The sequence below is a fragment of the Triturus cristatus genome, chromosome 9, assembly GCF_964204655.1.
Source record: "Triturus cristatus chromosome 9, aTriCri1.1, whole genome shotgun sequence".
Taxonomy (NCBI): domain Eukaryota; kingdom Metazoa; phylum Chordata; class Amphibia; order Caudata; family Salamandridae; genus Triturus; species Triturus cristatus.
Genome location: NC_140592.1, coordinates 190555895 through 190582200, shown reverse-complemented (window position 1 = coordinate 190582200; position 26306 = coordinate 190555895). Strand labels below are relative to the sequence as shown.

Genomic DNA, 26306 nt, shown 5'->3' with positions numbered 1-26306 from the left:
ATGATATAGAAATTAGGACATACAAATCTGTTTTTAAGATACCTAAATATATTAGTCGTGCCAATATAAGATTAGAATTTGGTTTGAAGAACCAATTATTGACACGCCAATCTGTATTTTTAAAGTGTTTATTATCATTAGTCCGATCAGAGGAAGGATCTTTAGCGAAGTTGTGTTGGCTCGAAATTTCAGAAGGTGAATACTCGAGAAGTTGGCAGTCATATTTAAATGATTGCTTAAGCAATTATAAATGCTTAGAATTAGAAGACGAAATGAGGAGTAAAACTGTATTTAAGAAAGAAATGAATCAAATGGCTGCTTTGCTTAGCACTATAGTGGACAAGGATGACCTAAGAAAAAAAACTCATTTTTGGACTATAGCTAACTCTTTTGGTAGGTTGTCCCCCCAACTTTACTTGTCATACCATTTGAGACCTTTGATTAAGAACAAATTTATTCATTTAAGGTTGGGTAGATATCCAACAAAGGATGGAATACCAAAATGGGAAAGTAAATGGTCATCTAATGTCTGCAGGCTCTGTGGGTTAACAGAAGAAACCTTAATGCATATTGTAACAATATGCCCAGGGCTAACAGATGCTCGAAAGTCTATCCTTAAACCGATTTTTAACGAATTGGGAGTTAGAACATGTAGGAATGCAGTTATTGCCTGTTTAAGTGGTGATGATATTAAATTTGTTCATCTTTTTATTAAGTTCATCACTATTGTGGAAAAGAAATTACAAAAAATAGCTGCTTGAAGAATAATATTACACGACTATAGAGTACCAGCAACTTAATATAATTTAGGAGTTTGTAGACAATTATTAGAGATAACATTCTTTTTTTAGTTGGTATGATCTCTTAATGTCTACTTATTGAAATTATGAAACGTGTTACCATTAGAAGTTACTGTCGCTCACAGGTCATATTATATCAACTGTGTTACTGCTAAAATATCTGACGTTAAAACATGTTACTCTAATTAGATGTAGTTAAAATAATATTTGCTGCTAACATAAAGCTCCTTAGTAAGCACAATGCACTTTATAGTAGTTTATAAATGCATAATAGTAAAAGGATCTCAATTGTAATATCTGCTGCTAATATATGTTACTTTAGAATGATGTTGCTAAAATATTTTTTGCGGTTAGTAAAAGGTAATATTGTAAGCATAATAATAGTGAAATAATTGCAAATTACAATAACCGCTGCTAATATATGTTGTTTTATTTTGTTGCATTTTAAATGGTAATTATTGGAAGTATAATGCACTCTACTGATTATAAAGCTTTTTAATTACTGTTTTATGTAAAGGTTTTAACGTTAGGTTGAAAACATTGTTAATTATTAATTTACAAGTAGTGGTTCTTTTCAAAGGTGTTTTTATTTATTTTTGTGTGTGTGCACATGATTGTAACGATTTTAATTAATTAACAAATAAATTACTACTACTACTTGTGGATGATCTTTTAGCTGTCCGGGACGGCGGTGGCGATGTCTGGGGTGGATGTGGAGTTTATCCAGATTTCTGTGAGGAAGGCGATATTGGGGTCGACTGAGTCGAGCAGGTGTTGAGGGTGTGGAGGGTGCTGGCGTGCTAGCGGTGTTTGGTCTAGGAACCAGGGTCTGTGGTGCTGGACTCGGTCCAGATGCAGACGGGCTTGCCTTTGGTGTGCCCACTGCACGCAGCGGCCATAAGTAGTGTGAGCGGAAGGGCTGGGTAGCTGGGAAGTGTGAAAGTGGGAAGCGGCACTGGAGGGAGGCGGGGGCAAGCAGTGGCAGGGACACGGAGGGAAAAGGCGCACAAAGACGCAAGAGAGGAAAAAAGTGAAAAGAAGCAAAGAAAAATGAAAAGGAGGGAAAAAGAGATCAGAAGGCAGAGAAACAGTGGGCAGAGCAGAGAAGCTCCCCTTTGGACCACCAGGGATGAGGCGCAGATGGGTGCCTGTGGGTGGAGGAGGGCCTCGAAGTTGGACCAGCAAGGATCAGGGACAGCAGTTACCTAGGCGGAGTGGTGATGGAAGGGAAACAATTCTCTGACAAGGTCAGTGAGATTGCTCCCTTCACCGTGCAGCGAGCACCATAAATAGTGTGAGGGGAGGGCTGGACAGCTGGGAGGTGGGAAAGTGGGGCACAGAGGGAAAAGGCGCAAAAAGAGGCAAGAATAACAGTCATGGTTGCCACCAAAGCTGCACCAGGCCCCATGGGAGGTCAAGCCAGGATGGTTGTTTTAGAGTGGATAAAGGAGGCGCTATAGTCATCATGAACACGACTTATTATGAAGCACAAGTTGAAGCTCATATCACTGACGAACAAACTTATGCTAGACTTGACGCCAACCCCATCGAAAAATGTATGGATTTGTTGAAGGACACTGTCAATAAGGCTGTAGAGAAAGGTGTAATCGATGAAAAAGTTAAGAGATTTCTCATAGATAACAATCCTAAAAGTCCATCAATGAATATGCTACCAAAAATACACAAAGAATCACAGAACCCCCCGTTTCGACCTATAGTGTCCACCAAAGGTAGTATGCATGAACCAATAGGAACATTTCTAGATTGCTATCTCCAACCAATTGTGAGAAAAATGAGCACATACATAAGGGACACAACGGAATTTCTAACTAAAATCAATCAGATCTCATTTACTGAGGAAGAACAGATTCTACTATGTACAGTTGATGTTAAATCCTTGTACACTTCAATTCCCCACCAGTTGGCATTGAAGCAATTGAACATACACTGCTTCAAACTGATCTGAATTTGGACTTACAAATTTTTCTGATGGAGATTTACTCACAAGCTCGATTACCACCACACAAAACCGCATGGTGATCGTATCGAAATTTTCCACCATGAGTGGCCCATATAAAATAATCATCAAGCGACATTGGCCAATCTTAACTTTGGAACCTGACTTCAAACTACTTTTTGCGGAAAATCCTATCTTTGCTTATAAGAGAGGAAAAAACTTGGGTGAGATTTTGACATGTCCCACTAAGCACGTTCAACTACCTAAACCAAAGGAACAATTCCATGCCATAACTGTAATAACTGTCACAATATAATTCCAAGGCCGGCTGTCACACATCCGAGAAAGGGCACTAAAATTGGATTGAAGGTCACTGCTACGTGTGACACCACAAATTTAATTTACTTACTGAAGTGCCCATGTGGCAAAATTTATGTTGGTAAAACTGAAAGAAAAATTAAGATCAGGATCAATGAACACAAAAGTAATACAATAACAAAGAATATGAAATCTGTTGTCACTGTTCATTTCCTAGAACAGAACCACAATATTAGCCAATTGAACTTTCTTGTTCTAGAAGTTGTTGAAAAAAAGGAAGGTAGAGCTAACCACAATCATCTACTGCAAAGAGAAAACTTTTGGACTAGACACCTGGATGCACTTAAACCTCACGGGATGAATGACAGAATGAAATTTCAATGCTACCTATTATTATCATCTCCGTTGATTGATTGACTGACAGTGCTATAATCCAACACATTGACTAACGTTCACATGGACATTTTACATTATTGGTAGTTTTGTGGTGATTCTGTTTTATACATTAGCGATGACTCTACCCATTACTGTTTACGTTTCGGAGACTGTATACCATGTTACTATTTGCTTTATTGCACAGAATTGAATTGCAGTTTTAATTGTTATTTCACTATTGTTAATCCTTCTCACAACTACAAGATATTTGTCTTAATGCTATTATTTGTTTTATCGCTCAGAATGTTTTGCTTTACAGTTCTAATACTAATTTCACCATTGTTGATTTATTTTAGTCACAAACCATCCTGTACTCACTAAGTTTTTGCCTTTTACCGCATATTCCAATATGGCCACAGTTGTGACTTTCTATTTGGTAGTCTTTGGATGTAGTCCTATTACTCTTTCTTAACTTGAACAGCCAGGGATAAGAGGAACATACACAAACCGCGCTTTGTTCTTAACTGACACCAACAGCACACCGCCTTGGAGAATTTAAGTAATAAACCGAGAAACACGCTGCTTTCGACGATTGAGTAAGTACAATTAGCATGATACTTGTTGGACGCTGGGTTTTGATGGCATGCCGGAGTAATTCATTCTCTCGCTAAACACTTGATGCTCTTGTTATCTCGCCTATTGAGAGCACTACTTTTTCCGTAGGAACACACGATTACTCCTATGGTTATTCAAGACTCTTAAGTTCATTTACGGACACGCATGCATTTATTTAGTTTTTTATTTACTACCGTTGTCTAGCTTCGAGGAGTACATACTTTGTTCGTTTCTGTTTGGCTCACAAATCAGATTACTTTTATCATATTGCAGTATCTCAGATCTGTTATTATTATCAACTGGTCGATAATTTATATTTACGGGTAACCACCCAGTTATTACTTTCATTGCATGATCTTGATATACGCATGCTCCACTTGCAATCCAGCGCATGGACACGTTATTCAACTTAAATCATGGGTGGGACTTGATTAAGGTCACTATAATGATCATGTCACTCTATCAGAATTACCACTCACATCGCTACTTTTTCAATTAGTTTTGACTGGAAGGATTCCTCATTATATTTCATTAATGCTTTGAGATTTCCCCTGAAGAAGGGCGAAATGCCTGAAATGCAATGGGACCCCTAAAACTTCAAAGGATATTATTAAGCATTTTGGATGATTCTTTTGTCAAGTTTGGATTCATGGATTGAATTGAAGTATATTTGATTTTGTGAAAAGAAATACAAGACATTCTATGATGAATTTTGGGTTATCTTCGTTATTTCACATGAAGTTGAATTAGACCCCTCAGAGGGTTTGGATTGTGCCTAAGGAGACACACCCCATTGCGGGGGTGCTATTCACTTTGACTGTCTCTTCACGCTCTTGACCGGTGAGCGATACCCCAGGAGCACATCAAAATACATTTGATTGTTGAACATACTTTATTGAACTTCATTTGCATTGAATTTGGCTCTGCGCGTACATTAACTTTGTGGACATTCAAGATTATCTCATTGGGCATGACAGGTGAAACTTTGGGCAAGAAATCGGTTGATCCTTGGGAAGAGATCGAAGCCTTATCAGAATAAGAGTCTTGTTGTTCCTCCTCGTTGCCAACAGAGAGTGGAGCAGAGCCCCCAACATTCAAAGCAGCCATCGTGTCCACCACCTGCTGGTGCTCATGTCGCACCTGCGATTGAGAGGGGTGAGCCCCCCCGGCCATGCTTGGCCTGTTTCTGAGGACATCATCTGCCAGATTGCTTGTCCCTTGAAGAAGTATCTCCCATCTTGTTGAGGGTAAGCGGTCCATCCATTCCCAAAGTGCTTGCGGTGATGTGAAGAAGTGCACTGCATTACCTGTGGTATCCCACAGACTGGCTGGAAACATCATAGCATATGTTAATCCCAGCGGGCCAAGGATTTTTTTGGGCATCTACGAAAGAGGCTTTTTGCTTCTGGACCTCACTCGTGAAATCAGGTAAGAGCATTGCTCTGTGATTGTCAACCATGATATCCCCCGGAGTCTGGCCTAGTCCAGGATATGACGCCGGTCCCACCAGTGTAAGAGCTTTGCCACTATTGGCCACGGAGCCACTGCAGGTAAAGTGGGCCGTGTAGGGACGCAAAGAGCGCGTTCCAGCACATAATAGAGAGAGAGAAACCCTCTGGGATCACCTTCTCCCTAGGCCACTTCTCCAAGAAGATAAGCATGTTTGCAGCGGATTCTTCAATGCGCTCCGGGAGGCCAATAATTCAAATGTTATTTCTCCATGCCCTAGTTTCGGCATCTTCAGCCCTGGTTTCTAAGGTGGTGGTTCTGGCTTCCGTAGTGGACATTCAGAACTGCATCGAAGCCAGCCCCAGGGTGAGGTCATCTACAGCATGCTCGGTGGAGGTGACCCGCTCGGCTTGTCGCCGCTGGTCATCACGTAGTATGCCCATGTCCGCCACCATGGTATCTGTCTCAAGTTTGAGTGCTTCCTTGGAGGCGAGCATGGCCTACAAGGTTGTGGTCAATGTGTGTTCTGACTGTGCACCTCCTGAGGCCTCCAGGGCAGGTGCAGATCCTACCAGGTCTTGCAGTCTCAGCACCTGTGAGGCGCATGAGTCAGTTGCCTCCCTTCTCCGGGTAATTTTACCCATGGCGGTGGTCCCCTAGGGCAGATGCATAGGTTCATTTCCCAATTAGTCAGGAATACGACTTGTGCAGGGGTAGGAGCAGCCACTGCCGTAGCATCACTGTGAGCAAAGAAAAGAAGGGATCCAGTGTCAGAAGGGTCTGGAGCACAGCCTTGCCAGGTAATGATTGCTGTACACGTGGAGTCAGGTTTTGCGTAAGTGTGGGCGTTTGAACCACGCACCCTGGGGATCCAGGGTTCCACACAGAAGCTCAACATGGGCTGGGGCTGGGGTAGGCTCAGTCTCGTGCCCCGATGAAACAAGGGCCCCAATTCCACAGACACCGCAGACAGCAATGACGAGAGGGTGGAGCCGCAAGCAGGAGTCCCCTGTGCAGTGTGCCCATCCAGAGTCAGCCATCACTAACCTTCAGAAATGGGGGGAGCCACCCAAATGTGCTAACATCTAGTCTACTTGGCCCCCATGAGTGTTTTAGACTAGCCTGCAGAGGATTCCAGGAGATGCCCCCTGTCAGGCAGGGCCCCCCAGAAGCAACACCCAGCCACCAGCACAGAGTCAGTGGGGCCCCTCCAGGGCCATCAGGGAGCTGCAGGAAGGGAGAGGAGGTAGCAGCCAAAGCCACTGCAGGACCCCACTGCATGCCGGTACCAGAGGCTGCAGGGCCACCGCGTGCACCCCAAGAGTCGTATTCAATTCCGCGTGTCTGTCGGCACTTTCCAGCGATGGCCCACTTATCCTGACGGTCTGGCGTAGAAGTCCCTGGTCCCAGCTGCAACAATAGGGAGGGCATCAGCCCCCGAACTCGGAGGACTCAGGTTTCTCGCCACGCCACCGCTCCTCGAGGCCCAGGCCCCCACGTAGCCATGGCTTACTGTGCCCTCAGTCCTTATCTCCCAGCCACAAAAGTCCAGCTCATTTCCACCATCCCAGGCCGGCAGTATCGCAGGACTAATGACCTCTTCGGGTCGGCTGCAGCACCGCAGAGCGGGAGAGCAAGCAAATACCAGGCCCTGCCACAGTCAGGCCGGGGCCCACAGCAGTATCCCAAGTAGCTGATGCACACCAGGCCGCAGCTCCACCACCTTAGGGCAGATCGGCCCTCAGTCTCCCGGGCTGGAGCCTCTTGCAGCAGGGCTCAGCCCCCACGATACACCCAGATGATTGGGTGCTGTGGGCCAATGCAGCCAGAAGGCCAGCTTCAAACCAGGGCCCTCCACTTTAATGCTCAACCCTGTGAGGAACCATTATACTTAATGGGGTTACCCTGTGTCATTCAGAAGTTAGGCATGCAGTGTTACAAACTAGAAGGAGTTCCATTGGTGTCACAATTCTAAATTCTTTTATTTTGATAGGGGTCTAGCAATGGTCACCCTATTACAACAATGAAGTTTGGATATCTACAACACAACACAGACACCACTTTTTGATAGAAAGATATATTGAATAGTCATGTATCTAATCTTTGGATAAACTTTTCATTTAAGCATTTTTAAGTTTATCCAAATATTAGATATGACTATTCAATATATCTTACTACCAAAAAGTTGTGTCTCTGTTGTGTTGTTGTGGATATACAGACTTCATTGTTGTAATAGTTTGACCATGGCTTGAGCCTTATAAAAATGCAATTCTTTAGAACTGTGACACCCCACCGAGTGAGTAAGGCAGACCGCCATCTTGCATGCAATGGTGCCGCGTGCCAGTCATAGCTACCCATGGAATTTTGGTGCCAGCTTGATTTTATGCAACTTCAGCGGAACTCAATCATTCCAGGGCCCCCACACGCCAATAATGCAAGCCAGATGCAGCGGATGGAGGTCAGAATGCCTCCAGATGCCAGAGTTCAGCCAGGAGCTCCTCAGTCCGTGTCCTGCTGCATCGGCACCAAGCCACGCTCCCACCCATCTACATACATCTGCATTCTGAAGGGCCTTCTTAGGCATGAAGGGAGGAAGGGGCTAACACATACACTTCAATAGGTAGTGGTCTGACCCAACACAAAGGACTGATTCACTGCCGGACCACTGCTTTGCTGAACTCTGCCTTGCTGTGCTCTTGCCATGCTGAGTAGCCCTGCTGCCTGCTCTTCGACTGACTGGGAGAGCCGGACTGGGCCCACATCACTTGAACAAAGAGTGACTCCAAGGGCTTGCTGGCTTGCCTCCTGTTTCCAAGTCCCAGGGATATCAAAGGCTTGAACCACCTGCATCTGGACTCTACAAGACGTGAGTCTGCCCTGCCAAGTGGTGCCATCCCAGTCCTGGACCCTTGGAAGAGAGACCCTACGGTGCTTGACAACCCACACTCTCATCTGCATTGGATTCAGTGCCTCACTGCCGAAGTGTGGATCAGAACCTGCGCACTCGTCGTTAAGTGTATTGGATTCGGCGTATTGCTGCTGTTACGTGGAACACTTCTAAGCATCTCGTCCACAGTGTAATCTTCACAGCCTCGTAGCGACAACATCGTCCGGATCAAAGTTACTTTTGTTCAGCTGACCCAAAGAGGCCCTGCTGCTGGGCTGTGCTCCCTCACGGTCGGCCTGAACTCATGACTTTGTCCTAGCCTAGTGCGACCCGATAATTCACGTAAGCACTTATTGTCTCAAAGCACTCTTCTGACTTTTGGGTTCCGGATAGCTTCATACTTCAACAACTACTACAAAGATTCTTAGTATTTGATCTTGTTTTGATTTATAAAATCATACTTTAATTTTATACACTGTTGTGAAGTCTTTTTGTGGTGTTTTCACTGTTTTACTATTTAAGTGTTGCACAAATACTTTATGAATACGCAAGAAGTGTAACTGTTCCTTAGGAAGAAAGTGTGTCAGGATGGATGATGGTGAAGGGGGAACATCCTTATTAGAAGGTGGTGCCCTCACACACCCATGAGGGTGTCATGCTTCATCATGGGGCTTAGGTCCTTGTGGAGTTGACGCTGCAATACCCCACGGGCATCGCGAGACTGCTCTTTGGCGGAGATCTTTTAAATAAATCGGGGTCCCCTTGGTATGAATAAAAATGTGTGTGTAAATTGTGTTCTAAATTATGACGAACAACAATCTATTAATGTGAGTAGGTCCAATACTTTACACATTGCCTCTTAAGTTAAGCCTGACTGCTCTGTGCCGAGTTACCACAGGGTGAGCACAGGATAAATTAGGTTGTCTAGTGACTTACCATGACTAGAATTGTGGCTCCTGCTTGGACAGTTTACATACTCTGCCAACCAGAAACCCCATTTCTAACTCCCAGCCTCTTAGGCCCTAAATTTAACACAGCTTAAAAAGCTCCTTGTTATTTAAATACTCCAGGACTTCCAATGATGCATAGAACTGGCAGTTGCTTGACAGAGTCAGTTCTTTTAATCGATGTGGGAAATCAACGAAAAATCCAGTCTTATATCTCTTGTTGCAGAGGCACTAGGTGCTGGGGAAAGGCTAGGCTCATTTATGGCTTTAGTGAAGATTCCTTTAATGCAGACAGAGCCAGGACTACAGGTAGGTGACCGTTTCTTCATTTTTGTTAGCAGTTCTCTATGTATTTTTGTGGCGGTATAACGGGGCTTGCTGGACTTAATCCATGGAAGTAAATATCGTGGCTGTTGTAGAAGCAATAAAGCCCTTCTCTTTCGTGTGTAAAGACTGTGTTCACTCTTTTCCACAATGGGACATTTGCCGCTTTGTGTGTTGGGTAAGAATTAGCTGTCCTTTCTCTTGTATGCTGTTCTTTTTCTTCGGCTGTGTGAGTGTGCTCTGGTTTAGTGTCTTAATAATTTTGAGATTATCTAGTACGATGAGAGAAAGCATCATGGGTACCTTGCCTTGTGGAGTTCTGCGCTTAAATGCACGGAGGTGTGTAGTGTCTCATCAGGATTTCTTACAGTTTTCCTTTGTGTGCATTGTATAGGAAGAGAAATGTTTAGTGATTATCTTCATGTGTGTTTGTATAGTTGTATAGTTTGACATCCATCTCTTTCAAGGTGACAATGTCTATGTGGGTCATGCCATAGCTCAGGATGTCTCTGTGGGCAATGCTATAGCTCAGTATGTCTGTGTGGGCAATGCTATAGCGCAGGATGTCTGTGTGGGTAATGCCGTAGTGCAGGATGCCTGTGTGGGTAATGCCATAGTGCAGGATGTCTGTGTGGGTAATGCCGTAGTGCAGGATGTCTGTGTGGGTAATGCCGTAGCTCAGCATGTCTGTGTGGGTCATACCATAGCTCAGGATGTCTGTATGGGTAATTCCGTAGTGCAGGATGTTTGTGTGGGAAAATGCCGTAGCGCAGGATGTCTGTGTGGGTCATACCATAGCTCAGGATGTCTGTATGGGTAATGCCGTAGCGCAGGATGTCTGTGTGGGTAATGCCGTAGCGCAGGATGTCTGTGTGGGTAATGCCGTAGCTCAGCATATCTGTGTGGGTAATGCCATAGCGCAGGATGTCAGTGTGGGTAATGCATAGAGCAGGATGTCAGTGTGGGTAATGCGTAGCTCAGGATGTCTGTGTGATCTGTGTGAGTCATGCTATAGCACAGGATATCTGTGTGGGTAATGCCATAGTGCAGGATGTCTTTGTGGGTAATGCCATAGTGCAGGATGTCTGTGTGGGTCATGCCGTAGTGCAGGATGTCCGTGTGGGTCATACCATAGCTCAGGATGTCTGTGTGGGTAATGCCGTAGCGCAGGATGTCTGTGTGGGTAATGCGTAGCTCAGGATGTCAGTGTGGGTAATGCGTAGCTCAGGATGTCTGTGTGGGTAATGCCATAGCGCAGGATGTCTGTGTGGGTAATGCCATAGATCAGGATCTGTGTGGGTAATTCCATAGTGAAGGATGTTTGTGTGGGTAATTCCATAGCGCAGGATATCTGTGTGGGTAATGCCTTAGCGCAGGATGTCATGTGGGTAATGCATAGCTCAGGATGTATGTGTGGGTAATGCCGTAGCTCAGGATGTCTGTGTGGGTAATGCCATAGATCAGGATGTGTGTGGGTAATTCCATAGTGAAGGATGTTTGTGTGGGTAATTCCATAGCGCAGGATGTCTGTGTGGGTAATGCCGTAGCGCAGGATGTCTGGGTGAGTGTGGAAATATGGATTTTTCTGGTCAGTTATGTCCCCTATCTTGGACCCCAACGGTTCTATGTACATGTTACAAGTACATGTATGTTCCCTCCAGTTCCAGTTATGAAGACGCAAATACATGTGCGTCCACCGTTAACATGTCCTCTTTCAGATCCGCCATGAATGGGCCGGATATTCCATTCCTAAGTACAAAAGGCCACCGCCTTTATATGGTTCACTTATGCCATTTTACAGTTCAGACGAGTAGGCCCTGATTCTGTCATCAAGCTCTTCTTGCCTTCTACCTCTGAAAACTCCAGTCTGAGCCTGCATCTGTGACCATGAACTTTGTCTCATTCCCTGCGCGGCTCACGAAGCCTGACATCAGCTTGCTGCCTGCCAAGAACTGTATTTCACCTTCGAAATTATCTGCTCCGTTCCCTGCCCGATGCATTCCTGTCTAGTAGTTTAAGTAAACATTCTTCCAGCTACCGAGCAAAAGGCCCGGCTTCTCTGTCTTTATGCAAGTAATTCATAGCCCTGTTACTATGGAAGATTCCTGCCCTCGCATCTAGTGTAGACACTTAGACGCTTGTACACGCACTAACAGTCAGTATAGTCAGTATAGAATAAGATTCTACTCTAAAAGACCTCTCTTTTGGATAACATAGTTCTTTAAACATAGGATGTTAGATATGATTTGGGATTAGGTTGACTTGACCCTCCAGACTTCTGTCGCCACATGTAGAGCTAAATGTCAAGTCCCCTTCACCCCCTAGTTGCACGTCAATCACACGTCATGCTGCTGCGCGCGCATCTCTGCCAAGTATTTCTGCTGACATTGCGAAATTATTTCATAGGTCCACCCATGTGTGACATCATAACCAATGACGTTTTCCTTGTTACTCCCAATTACGCCTTTTTCAGCTACGCATGTGAAATGTTATCTTTGCTATCAATTGTTACGCCTCTTGTATTTGCTTCACTGTAATGCCTATTGTATAAAAGTAATTGATTGTCAATAACGCATGTACTTCACTTCCTGAACCTTCGTGGTGATGGAACTTGGAGCAACCGATTATAATCGACCACTGGAATAAAGCCCATTCCGAACCTCTAATACCACGGATTCTGCCTCTTATTTACTGAGCTATTTTATTATGTTTCTGTATCAAATTAAGTCCCGGTAATTAAATTATTTACCACATGAATGGCGCCCGAATAGGGACACTTTCTCATCTCACGCGCCGGCGGTGCGTTGCAGGCCCGGTCTCCTGCCACAGCTGGACGGACAATAACGCGTACCAGCAGGATTTCCTGTATCTCCCTCCGGCCAAGCGGGGGCGACTGAGGCTGCGATCAACACCCAGACGAGGCGGTGAGAAGTGCGAAGTATCCCGACCAGAGCCTAGCTGAGAGAGCAAGATCCGAGGTATACAGAGGCCCACCAGTTTCCGAAGTCCCAAGTCGAGTCCGGTTTCCGAGGTGTTCGAGTCGAGTCCAGTCCGGTTCAAGTTCAGTTCAGTTTCCGAGGCCTTCCGTTCCGAGCTACCCGGTGAGTACCATTACTGGGGAGGCGTTCTGGCGTGCACATAAGTTGTGCCGGTCCAGACGGGTTTGGGTACACAAATCCGGTCTGCACTGTTTCAGCAGTGTATCTGTACTGTTTAGCAGTATATCTAGTATATCAAGTATATAAATTCAGAATAATTCAGTTCAAGTCGAGTATTATGTTTAGTGATTAAGTTTTCCTTAGATCGTCATCATCATTGTTGCTCAGTTAAATATTAAATGTTAAATGTTTTTAGTACGTTCTGCATATTGTGGTATGAATGACTGTTCATTGTTGTGTTTACTGTATTAAGTTTGTTCAAAATCAAGTATCAGATCAGTTTTCAATATGCCGCTCTTTTCGAAATTAAGACAGATCACAACTAGAAAAGGGGTACTCGAAGAAGCTGTTCCTATTCCTCCTAGGGACACTCCAGGGTACTTCATGTATCATAAACATGGCCTAGATGCTATATTATTTCTCGATTTATGGGTAGATTACACTAAGGAATTACCAGAAAGTCAGAGGTGGCCCGCAGCTGGGACCTGGGATGCAGAGTGCATCGTGAAAGTAGAGGAAGAATTATGGAAAAAGAAAGCTAGACAATCACAGAAAGACGCCATTGAATTATGGCGTAAAGAATCGTATAGACGCACAGAAAAAGCACGTAGACAGGAAGAGAAGAGTAAAGAGAATTCAAATGAAGTCCGAGAAAATCTATTAATTGAAGAAGGTGCACGAGTGAAATCAGAACAAGTAGACAGACAAAGACATGCCCTTATGAAGGGTATGTATCCCCTTCTGGCCGAAGGATTACCTAAGGCTACTGCGGGGATACCAAAAGACTTGCCACCCCCATTATTTCCAATAAAAGTACATCCTAAGGGGCATCCTAGAACCGCAGAAGATGTTTTTCTTTCCTCATATTTAGATGACGCAGCTCCCGAGTATGCTAACCCCGCCCCACATAGACCGTTGGCCGGGGAGGTTCAACGCCAAGATCCTGTATCTGTATCCCTACAGCAACAAGTTCTGACACAAGTTCCGGCAAGCCCATCTGTTTCTGCATCTGTTCCTACAGCTACTTCTATAGCTGTATCCACACCTATAGTTGCTGTATCACGTTCAACGAATCCTTTCACACCCGATACCCCAGACGGGGCTACCGGAGGTGCTACCAATATCTTTTCTACGCCACCTAGAATAAATAAACTTACTTTTCAAGAGTCAGCACATTCACGTACCCCCAAACTCATAAATGCCCGTACGCTTAAGGAACTTCTTGTAGATTGTAGATATGACCCTGTGCCCGGCAAAGAGGACGAAATGATCATGGCATCATTACGTATCAGACGAGCCGCGGTGTATTTAGGGAAGTTACCAGGAATGACTGCGCATCTAGATAATATATACCATTTTGTCCAAACAGGGCGAGATTCTGAATGTATTAACAGAGCTATGGAATACCAGAAAGTGGAGATACAGGGGGAACTGTTACGTTTTCTCATAAATTGTGTGATCAGAAATCAAGACCGACCGGGGGTAGACCCGGAAGCAATGCAAATTCTTACCAGATGGAGCCAGAATATATCAGAAGGGAGACATGATAAGCAAAACTGTATAATAGCCATGTGCCGAAAGATCCGTAAAGAAATAGAACGCCTACACGAAGAGAGATTAGCGGTAGACCAGTTTGAACAAAATGAGGAGGAAGGATCAGGACTGCCCACAGGACAGTCAGACACCATAGCCTTTGTAGGTAGAGGAAGATCTTGTAATAGTACCAGATGTCTTACTGACCCGATACGTCCGATATGTCTAGAAAATAACAGAAATTCTCATACACCTATAATAAATATAAGGTCCTCCGAGCATTCGTTCCAAACCGCTGACAAATTACTCCGAGAACGGAGGGGTTATCATTTTCTCGATTCTATGGATGAACAAGAATTAGCCAGGTCAGCCGTTCATTGGATTGACAGTCCCGGAATGTATAGTGATGATACAGTAGCACACACATTTTTGAATCTCACCCCAGCTGAACAGCGTTTAGCTGGGATTTATATGATTCAACAACTCCTTATACTATATCAGAGTCAGCATTCAGATCCTGGTCCTTTACCTGAAATACTGACTGAATTACTCAAGAATAGATGGAGAGGTTCAGGTACTAAGTTAATTAAAGAAATACTAGAATTAAGAAAGCAGTACATTCTTTTTGTATGCCCAGAACATGTCTCATTGCCCATCAAGGAAAGAACCACGTATTACATGGACAGACAGAATCCCTTACGAGAAGTACACCCAATAAAAGGCGAGGACAATGAGTTTAAACGTGTATATGTATATACGCCCATATCGAAAATAGAATTGTTAGAAATGAAGAAAGTGGTACCCAGTCATGACAAAGACCCAGCGGGTTTCCACCGAGAAATTAAAGACATGTTACTCATGGGAGAGTATACCTATCCCGACATTATGACAATATTAAAGGTATTAATGCCTGCTGGCATTTATGAAAAACTCAAGGAAAAAGAGTGGGAGGTGGGAGACCAAAAGATAGACTGGACAGCATTAGAAAATGAAGAAAAGGCCCGAGGTCCAGGTTCGGGGCTTGGGGACAAAACTAAAGCACTACCAGGTTTATTAGTACAGGTACTGCCACGTTTATTAAGTACGAAAAAGGAAGACTGGGGTGCAATCTCAGCCTGTAAACAAAAGCAAGATGAAGACACTAGTGATTTCTATGCACGATTTGAAAAATGTTTTGGTATAAATAGTGGCATAAAAGCAAGTAGCGAATCATACCCACATCTGTTCGTGACAAAATTAGTTGAAAATTCCTTGCCCCAAGTGAAGAATAGAGTATTAAAATTCGAGAGTACCTGGCAAGGTAACACCCCATCACAAATGTTACAAATGTTACAGTATCATCACAATAGAATTAGAGAGGAACAAGATCATGAACAAAGACGCATGAAAGACACGAAAATGAAAATGCTAGTCTCCCAGACAGTTCCAGCTGAAGGACATAAAAAGGGTACGACACATTCCGGTGATTCAGCAGGACCTGTAAAAGGGACATGCAACTATTGTAAACAACCAGGTCATCATGTACACGATTGCCCAGTCCTGAAGCGTAATATCGCCACAGGTATTACAAAAGAAAGACCACGGCCACCTAGACAGGATCAGAATGAACAAGGAGCACCGCAGCATGCACAGTCCATGCCAGCTCCACAACAGTCTATACAGTTTGTGCCGGCTGCACCAGCGCTGCCTGTTGCTGCCACACAAACCACGACACGACAGCTGTACCAGACCGCACAGTATGACTATCCTGATTACCAACGATATGCATGAAACAGCCTAGAGAAGGAAGTTGACTTACCCCTTATCGAGGTCCCTGTAGACCAAGAAGGACCTTATGTACATAGTGAATTATTAGGTCAAGACAGAAAATTTTTACTCGATACAGGGGCAAGTCGAACAACCATAAAACGTAGTGAAGTTCCAGGGGCACCCCTCTCAGGCTCACAGAATATATCCCTTGGTTTTTCAGGAAAACCTATTGTTAATGAAGTATCACAGCCTCTTCCTCTTACGATAGGACCCTTGACCAGAACTACAGATTTATTGCTTACTAAATCATGTCCAGAAAACTTGTTAGGAATAAAAACACTGAAAGCTCTAGGAGCTATAATATGTTGTTCTCCGGAAGGAGTAAGATTGTTTTTGCGTGATTTTAAAGGTCACTATGTGTCTAGAGACATGGATCCCCGACTGCAGACTTTACCTACACATCTATGGGCACAAGGCCCTACTGATGTTGGTTGCATGAATATTACACCATATCGAGTCACACTAAAGGCAGGAGTGGTACTACCACGAATGCGACAATACAAGTTACCACCAGATGCTGTAGTGGCATTACTGCAAATCATTGACGAGCTTATTGCCCAAGGAGTGGTTGTAGAAACAGACTCCAATGTATGTAATTCACCGATAATTCCGATTCTTAAACGAACAGATCCGAAGGCCCCGCCAGTATATCGATTGGTTATTGATCTGCGCTAATTAAACAAATGCATTGTGCCACAATTCCCTGTGGTCCCAGATATCTCATCATTACTGACAGCTATTGATTCCGAAGCAACATTCTTTACTGTAATTGATCTCAAGAATGCTTTTTTCAGCGTCCCAATAGATCCGGAAAGCCAATATTTGTTCGGATTTAGTTTAAATGGACGTAGCTTTAAATTCTCACGCGCACCTCAAGGATTTACAGAAAGCCCCAGCATCTATAGCCAAGCACTGAAACGAGAACTCGACAGTATCCACATGCCAGTTAACACTGCTTTGCTTCAATATGTCGATGATCTGCTGATCACCGCGAGAAGCGAACCCGAATGTGAGAAAGCATCACTGACAGTTTTACAATTTCTAGCCGAAAAGGGGCACAAGGTGTCCCCTTCTAAGCTGCAATTCTGTGTCCAGCGAGTTGTTTATCTTGGACACTCGCTGTCCAAGGAGGGAAGGCAGCTTACACCCGACCGCATTCAGTTGATAGCTAACATGCCAATACCCAAGACACAAAAGGAGGTGCGGGCTTTCATAGGCCTCACTTCATATTGTAGGCAGTGGATCCCTCAGTATGCATTTCTAGCAAAACCACTCATTCAGTTGACAACACAGGAGGCAGCCACATCGACTGTTCTCCCTTGGACTCAGGAACATACACAAGCTTTTGAAAGCTTAAAGAAAGCTCTATGCTAAGCACCTGTTTTAGCAACACCATGTTACAGAAAACATTTTACACTCTTTGTTACAGAACGAGAAGGTACTGCTTTGTCAGTACTCACACAGGAACAAGCAGGATCACACAAACCGTGTGCTTATTTTTCTAGTACATTGGATCCCGTAGCTCAGGCTCTGCCTGCGTGCCTGAAATCAGTGGCAGCGACAGCTTTAGCAATCAGACAAAGCGATGCCATAGTGTTAGGACATCCATTGACAGTACAAGTACCACATGCAGTGGAGGTTCTTGTGAATAGAACGCAAACACAACACTTGACGATGGCGCGACTTACAGGGTACGAGTTAACACTGTTTCAGCCACATATAGAAATCAGACGTTGTAACACATTGAATCCTGCCACACTTTTACCTGTAAATGGAACAGACCCACTAGCTCATGACTGTATTGATGTTATTACAATCACGACGAAACCCAGACAAGACTTGACAGATGTCCCATTGTCAGACCCAGACCTGACATTGTATGTAGATGGTTCATGTATGAGAAAAGATACAGGAGAACTAGTGGCCGCGTATGCAGTCACAACAGACACTGAAATTATTGAAACCAAGTGTATAAATACCTTGTCCGCTCAAGCAGCAGAGCTCGTCGCTCTGACACAAGCCTGTATTCAAGCCACAAATAAAAAAGTCAACATATACACTGATTCACGTTATGCATTCGGAGTTGTACATGACTTCGGCGTGCTGTGGCGAGAGAGAGGTTATTTAACTTCTCACGGTGCCCACATTCAGCACGGACCCCTCATTCATGCCTTATTAGATGCAATACATTTACCCATTGCAATATCGATTATGAAATGTAAAGCTCATACGAAAGTTACTGATATCATTTCTCAAGGCAATGATCTAGCTGACAGAACAGCTAAACAGACTGCTCAAACTCAAACATCCGACATGACAAAGACAATAGTCCCGACGCCAACACATTGTATGACGGTTAAAGATCCTACTCTTGACGTAATTGATATACAGACACATGCTACACCAGAAGAAATAAAGAAATGGACTGAATTAGGAGGGATCCAAACGGATCAAGGATGGTTGATGAAGGAAAAGTCTGTGTGGTTCCTTCCTGATTCAATGGTCCAGGTTATAATTAACACTGTACATAGTCCCGCACATCTAGGAGAAAAAGCTATGCTAGATAGCATTCAACACATTTGGTTCAATAAACATTTACGAGCAGCAGCCAAACAAAAAGTTCGTACCTGTATGATCTGTTGCCAGTTCAACCCAGGAAAAAGCGTTCCCGTAGAACAGGGTGGATTTCAGCCTCCTGATCATCCTTTTGAAGTCCTCCAGATGGATTATATCCAGATGGAACGATGTCGAGGATTCAAATATGTTCTCGTAGTTGTTTGTGCTCTTTCCCGTTGGACGGAGGCATACCCGGTTTCAGATTACACGGCCCCGACTACTGCCAAACAGTTGGTTCGAGAATTCTTCCCACGATACGGTTTACCACGTGTTGTTCACTCAGATAACGGCCAGCCGTTCTCATCCGAATTAATGAAACACGTTTCACTTTTGTTAGGCTATCAGTGGAAATTCCACTGTGTCCGACACCCCGAAGCAGCAGGTCTCGTAGAAAGACATAATCAGACTCTGAAAATCAGATTGTCCAAAATATGCAGGGAGAAAGGTGTCGACTGGGTAGTAGCATTACCAGTTGCACTCTTTTACACAAGAATGGTAGCACACTCTCGAACAGGGCTATCCCCGTATGAAGTGATCTTCGGCAGACCACCAAATATGTGGGGGACTCCTATACCACGCAAAATAACTGATATTGACTGTAATATGCTGACAGATTATTTGGCTTCCTTGATGTCTGCACTACAATCTTGTCGTTCACAGGTAGCTGCAGCTTTTCCTGACAACACTGAAGTGAAACCCCATGACGTAATTCCGGGGGATCTCGTTTTAGTGAGGAACTTTGATCGAAAGACTCAGCTGGATCCTAGGTGGAGGTCGCCTCAGCTCGTGTTATTAACGACAAGGACAGCCGTGAAGATCGAGGGCAGAAAAGGCTGGATTCATTCAAGTCATATCAAGAAATTTCATGGACTACCAGCAGATGTGAATACCACACCTCGTGTGTCTTCACCCATTGACTCAAAACTCCCTCTTGTTGAAAAGAGTAATTCTGAACATTATAAACTGAAACTCAGGTCCAATCAGTCGAGCAATTTGATTGTTTAAGTCCTCTCCAAGGTGAAGCGGTTGAATTGTCTCTGACATGTATCCCTTGGACCTGAATAGAGAAAACACCCGAAAAATGTTGAAACGACAGGCGTACTGTAAATCACTGCGTAGTCATTGCATAGTGACATTAATAATTTTGTTTTTCTTAAGTCTTTTTTTAATTACTACAAGTATATTGTTGCACATATATTATCCTATTTCTAGACATGTTTACAATGTTACTGCTGAACATTCTTTTAGTGAATTACCTCCGCTTGAATTGTCATACAGATTTGCGCTGCGCAATAACACTTTTATTAGTATGTTACATCATTCCCATCAGGTTAGCAATGCTACAAATTGTTGGATATGTGGCCGACTCCCTCCCTATCAGAATTATAAAGGAATTCTACCTCTCTTTCCATACCCGTTCACACACAACGGCTCCTGTGGAGCATGGTTTAGCTTAATCAATTCCTTAGATCCAAATTCTGCAGTTTATCAAGACAACTGGGTATGGGGAAATCTGAACTTAGTTTTACTTAAAGTCTGCCACCCCAACAAGGAGGGACTTCCCAAAAGAACAGGAACTGATCTAGAAAATGAAGTATATGGATTAGGTAATTTTACGCTTAATCTTATGATCCTGAATGTCGAATCCGAAGTCACTCCAAGTTTGCCCGCCATGTCAGTATTTCCAGTAAAAGGTGAATTATGTGTAAGAAAGAATGGTTCCATACATATGGGCCATAGTAGATGCACCACTGTAATAGAATTTAGTGATCAAGGCAAGTCGACATTTAGAGCTTCCCGCCATTCCTATTTTATATGTGGTCAGACGGCATATGTACGTTTGCCTCTAGATTGGGATGGTACCTGCTACATTGGATTTCTTTTGCCACCTGTTTTCCTAGCTCCTCCTGATTATCACAGAAATACTCATTTAGTACACAATAGAGAAAGGAGAGATCTCCCAATAGTCGATTACACTGAAACAGCATGGGAAAAATACACAGATTTCAATAAAGGTCTCTTTCCCTATATAGGTACCGTTACTAATAGTAAGCTGATACGTAGATTGACTAGAACCCTTGAAGCAGTAGTGAACGAAACTATTTCCGCCCTAGGCAATTTAACAGAAGAGCAGTCTGCCATGCGGATTGTTGTGCTTCAAAATCGTCTTGTCCTTGACGTCATCCTGGCTGATAGGGGCGGAGCTTGTAGGGTCATCGGATCAAGCTGTTGCGTATTCATACCAGAAAATTCGCCATCTGTATATAAAGCTATAACGCGCCTTCATAAGATTGTAAGCCAGATACACCAGAATCCAGGCACCTGGACTTGGTCCGGTTGGTTTTGGAGCGTGTTATCAGCCTGGGGATGGAGAGTTCTATCCTTCCTAGGTATTGGCCTTCTCATACTATTCAGTTGCTGCTTATGCCTGCAATGTGGACCAGCGATTTGTGGTCTGTGTGCCACATCGTGCATTCCACATCAAGATTTTCGTTCAAAATCCCGGAAGAAGAAAGAAGAACAAATGATGCTATATGAACAGATCAATGGATTGATGAAGATTGATGTCTCTTGACGGGCAAGTAGGGGACAAGGAGGGAATGTGGAAATATGGATTTTTCTGGTCAGTTATGTCCCCTATCTTGGACCCCAACGGTTCTATGTACATGTTACAAGTACATGTATGTTCCCTCCAGTTCCAGTTATGAAGACGCAAATACATGTGCGTCCACCGTTAACATGTCCTCTTTCAGATCCGCCATGAATGGGCCGGATATTCCATTCCTAAGTACAAAAGGCCACCGCCTTTATATGGTTCACTTATGCCATTTTACAGTTCAGACGAGTAGGCCCTGATTCTGTCATCAAGCTCTTCTTGCCTTCTACCTCTGAAAACTCCAGTCTGAGCCTGCATCTGTGACCATGAACTTTGTCTCATTCCCTGCGCGGCTCACGAAGCCTGACATCAGCTTGCTGCCTGCCAAGAACTGTATTTCACCTTCGAAATTATCTGCTCCGTTCCCTGCCCGATGCATTCCTGTCTAGTAGTTTAAGTAAACATTCTTCCAGCTACCGAGCAAAAGGCCCGGCTTCTCTGTCTTTATGCAAGTAATTCATAGCCCTGTTACTATGGAAGAGTCCTGCCCTCGCATCTAGTGTAGACACTTAGACGCTTGTACACGCACTAACAGTCAGTATAGTCAGTATAGAATAAGATTCTACTCTAAAAGACCTCTCTTTTGGATAACATAGTTCTTTAAACATAGGATGTTAGATATGATTTGGGATTAGGTTGACTTGACCCTCCAGACTTCTGTCGCCACATGTAGAGCTAAATGTCAAGTCCCCTTCACCCCCTAGTTGCACGTCAATCACACGTCATGCTGCTGCGCGCGCATCTCTGCCAAGTATTTCTGCTGACATTGCGAAATTATTTCATAGGTCCACCCATGTGTGACATCATAACCAATGACGTTTTCCTTGTTACTCCCAATTACGCCTTTTTCAGCTACGCATGTGAAATGTTATCTTTGCTATCAATTGTTACGCCTCTTGTATTTGCTTCACTGTAATGCCTATTGTATAAAAGTAATTGATTGTCAATAACGCATGTACTTCACTTCCTGAACCTTCGTGGTGATGGAACTTGGAGCAACCGATTATAATCGACCACTGGAATAAAGCCCATTCCGAACCTCTAATACCACGGATTCTGCCTCTTATTTACTGAGCTATTTTATTATGTTTCTGTATCAAATTAAGTCCCGGTAATTAAATTATTTACCACAGAGTCATGCCATAGCGCAGGATGTCTGTGTGGGTCACGCCATAGCGCAGGATGTCTGTGTGGGTCACGCCGTAGTACAGGATGTCTGTGTGGGTAATGCCGTAGCGTAGGATGTCTTTGTGGGTTATGCCGTAGCGCAGGATGTCTGTGTGGGTCACGCCGTACAGCAGGATGTCTGTGTGGGTCATGCCATAGCGCAGGTCTGGCACTTGGCCAGACCAGCGCGCCTTAGCCTCTCAGATCTCCTGCTGGTGGAGGGTCTTACTGCTTGTGCAACCTAATAATGAAATCAAGACCCTATTTACAAGTGTGCGTGTGGAGACAATCCAATAGCCACTGCGGAAAAAACATTTGTATATCAAGCAGACAGGTCATGCCAGATACCATTTTGGTACAAGTCTGACAAATGTGGTTATTGATACAGTATAATATTAGAGAATCGTTTGACCCTGAAACGAACTAACTGCTTTCTGCTGTCTGTTCACTTCATAGACTGTCTCAAAGAGCTGCACTACTTCAGCAGATGGAAAGCCAGCTCGAAAACGTCAAGGCTGAATCGGAATCTTGTAGGGAAGCACATGCTGCAGCACGGATCAGAAATCAGACGCTTTTAAATGTGCGTATGTATACACAGTTAATTATGGCAAGGTTTTGTGCGCAATCATAATCACAAAAAGTCCCTACAGTCCAATATATCAATTATCACGTTGTGTGCTCCAAGGTGTGGGGCAGCCACCCATACCCCTAAAAGTTAGGACCAGAAACCAGTCCACAATGTATACACAGTTTATCCTGAGCACCACTCCATATATATAAATCACAGTCCAATCCGTCCTTGTTCCAACTGCGTTGTTTTTATGCCATCAAATGTTTATAAACGTATTCTCCAGATGCACTTCTATCCACACCTTCTCCAAATGCACATATAGCCAACACGTGTTTCGTCAGGTAGGATGCGTTTGCATCTCTGACTTCATCAGGGCTTAACCACGTTTATCCGTTATAAAAGTACAACACTTGTCAGAAAGTAGGCTGCAATCTGCCATATCCCAACTACTTATCAGCAAATATATATCGATCAAGAAGTCATTTCTCAGACTATGAAGAGCAGAGAGTACTCCAAACTCGTCAGCCGGCTGACGAGTTTGGAGTACTCTCTGCTCTTCATAGTTTGAGAAATGACTTCTTTTTTTTTTTTTTTTTTAAGATTAAAAGAAAGTTTATTGGATATAAGTATAGATACAACAGTAATACAATTCCATATATAGTAATGATAAAACATGGAAAATATGCTGTATACAATAAGGAAAAAAGAAATAGGAAAGAAAGAAAGAAAAGAGGGGAGGGAAGGAAAGCAAAAAAGATATAAATATCCAATAGTAATACAAGTGAAAAAAGTGATCAAAAGTATAACATGTATATCATATGTATCTCACTACTACAAACGTAATTATACATTTGAGAATAAGCACAGAATATATTAATAGTCAATTAACCTTAATTTAGGGAGGCTTAGAAACTTCTTCTATGGCTGGAATATGCGATGGTAATGATTGAGCAGACACATCTAGAAAGTTAGTAACAGGAAGCCATAATAAGTCACGTTTAATGGCTAATGTAATCGGATGAACATAAGCCCTATCCAGTCTGTGGTTATAACAAACACCATACCACCAGGCCTGAAAAGAAACATTTGAAGCATTTTTCCACGATTTAGTGATTTGCTGAAAAGCAACAGCTATAAGCAAATCAATGATGAGGGTATTAAGGGAGGTGGAAGAGGACCACATTTCCGCAACACTACTTAGAAAAATATGAGAAAAAGAAAAAGGGATATGTGTGTGAAATATTTTGTTAATTTGCTGCCAAACTCTAGTCCAAAAATAATGAATACTTGGACAAGTAAATAACATATGTTTAAGATCTGCAACAGGGGCTGGACATGACCAACAGGTAGAAGGAGAAAGAGGATTAATCTGATGTAATTTGGCAGGGGTAATTAAAAGCCTGTTATATATGAAAAATAGTGTTTGTGTAGTATTTGCCGCCCTAGAAGATTTCCTTAATTTAGTCCAAATTTTATCCCATACTGAAGTGGAAAAGGAAGTGTTTAAATCAGATTCCCAACTGGATTCAACTGCAGATTTATCTCGAGTCTGACCAATGTGTCTCAATTTGTTATAAATTTGAGAAGCTGAAGTACTCAATTTTAAAAACGAAATAGGAACAGGAGAAGGGCTGATCTGCGTGGAAGAAGTCTTGAGTTTATCATAAGAACTTTGAGCAGCTAGGGTCAATAATATATATTTAGAAAAATATGAAGAGGGAAGGGAATGACGAGTTTGCAATACAGAAAAGGGTAAGCAGGTATCACCAAGAAATAGCTGATGAGTCCATTTAAGACAAAGGTTGAACCAAACCTTCCAAAAAAGAGTCCGATTTTTAATCTTAATAAGATTGTTATACCAAATCGAAGATTGCAAGAAACGGTTTCGATCAGTTAAACCATCGAGCATAAGAGGATGAAGAATTTTATGAATATGTTTAAGGATGGGAAGAGAACATTTTTGGGGGGTATGAGATATGAGCAAAAATTCATCAAATGAGAGAGGAGAAATGAAGGAAGATTCAATGTCTACCCACAAAGGCAAAGACAACAGATCAGTCGCATTCTGAGATAATAAAGAAGAAGAATTCTTAAGAAAGACGGAAGTATGGTATGATGCAAAATCAGGGAAGTTAACTCCACCTAAGTGTTTAGGTTGTTTAAGTTTGGAAAAAGACATCCTAGGTTTTTTGTTCTGCCACAGAAATCGTGATAAAAAAGTATATATTTTTTTGTACCAGGATTTAGGAATGTTAACAGGAAGATTAGATAAGAAAAATAAAATTATAGGGACCAACATCATTTTTACAGAATCTAGTGGACCCCACCAAGATAAAAACAAGGGGTGCCAACGCGTTGTGGATGTGGTTAAAGTGGACTGGAGATTCTTAAGATTGAGTGATACAGTATCTTTAATAGAGGAGGTGAACCATAGACCTAAATATTTAATCTTAGTAGGGCTCCAATGAAAAGAGGAAGATACAAAATCAGCATGGAAACAATATTTATTTAATGGAAGAATTTCACATTTGACTACATTAAGTTTGTATCCTGAAACTGAAGAAAAAGTAGAGACTTCTGAAAGAAAAGCCGGTAAAGAGGTCTGAGGATTAGATATAAATAAAAGAATATCATCAGCATATGCTGAGAGTTTTAAATGTTTATCGCCATAGGGAAAGCCAGTAATATTTTTGTTCATCCGAATTTTAGATAAGAAGGGTTCTAAAGACAAAATAAATAAAAGGGGAGAAAGAGGACAGCCTTGCCTGACACCTCTGAGAAGCGGGAAAGAAGAAGAAACAAGACCATTAGCTAAAATAAATGATCTCGGAAAAGAGTAAAGCAACGAAATATAGGAAAGAAATTTAGGGCCAAAACCAAACCAAGTAAGAGTCGAAAAGATAAACTGCCAATTGACCCTGTCAAAGGCTTTCTCAGCATCTAAAGCCACAGCTGCTAACGAAGAATTATAAGAGTGAGATTTACTAAGTACATTAAAAAAGAGACGGGTGTTATCAGAGAGGTGGCGACCTTTAATGAAACCACATTGTTCTTTACCGATTAGGTGAGGTAGAATATTATCCAAACGAAGCGCAATAATTTTCGCAAAAATTTTATAGTCCAA

At 43.0% G+C, this 26306-nt stretch overlaps 1 protein-coding gene across 8 annotated transcripts in view; it reads left to right on the top strand.

Annotated features, from left to right (window-relative positions):
• The window catches only part of CEP15 (centrosomal protein 15), a 281589-nt gene that overhangs the window by 206257 nt on the left and 49026 nt on the right, over nucleotides 1-26306 (top strand). For all 8 annotated transcript variants that reach the window (XM_085627574.1, XM_085627576.1, XM_085627570.1 and 5 more), the window contains one exon: nucleotides 23068-23191. In XM_085627574.1, the coding sequence (XP_085483700.1) occupies nucleotides 23068-23191 (124 nt within the window). The remainder of the gene's footprint in view (nucleotides 1-23067; nucleotides 23192-26306) is intronic.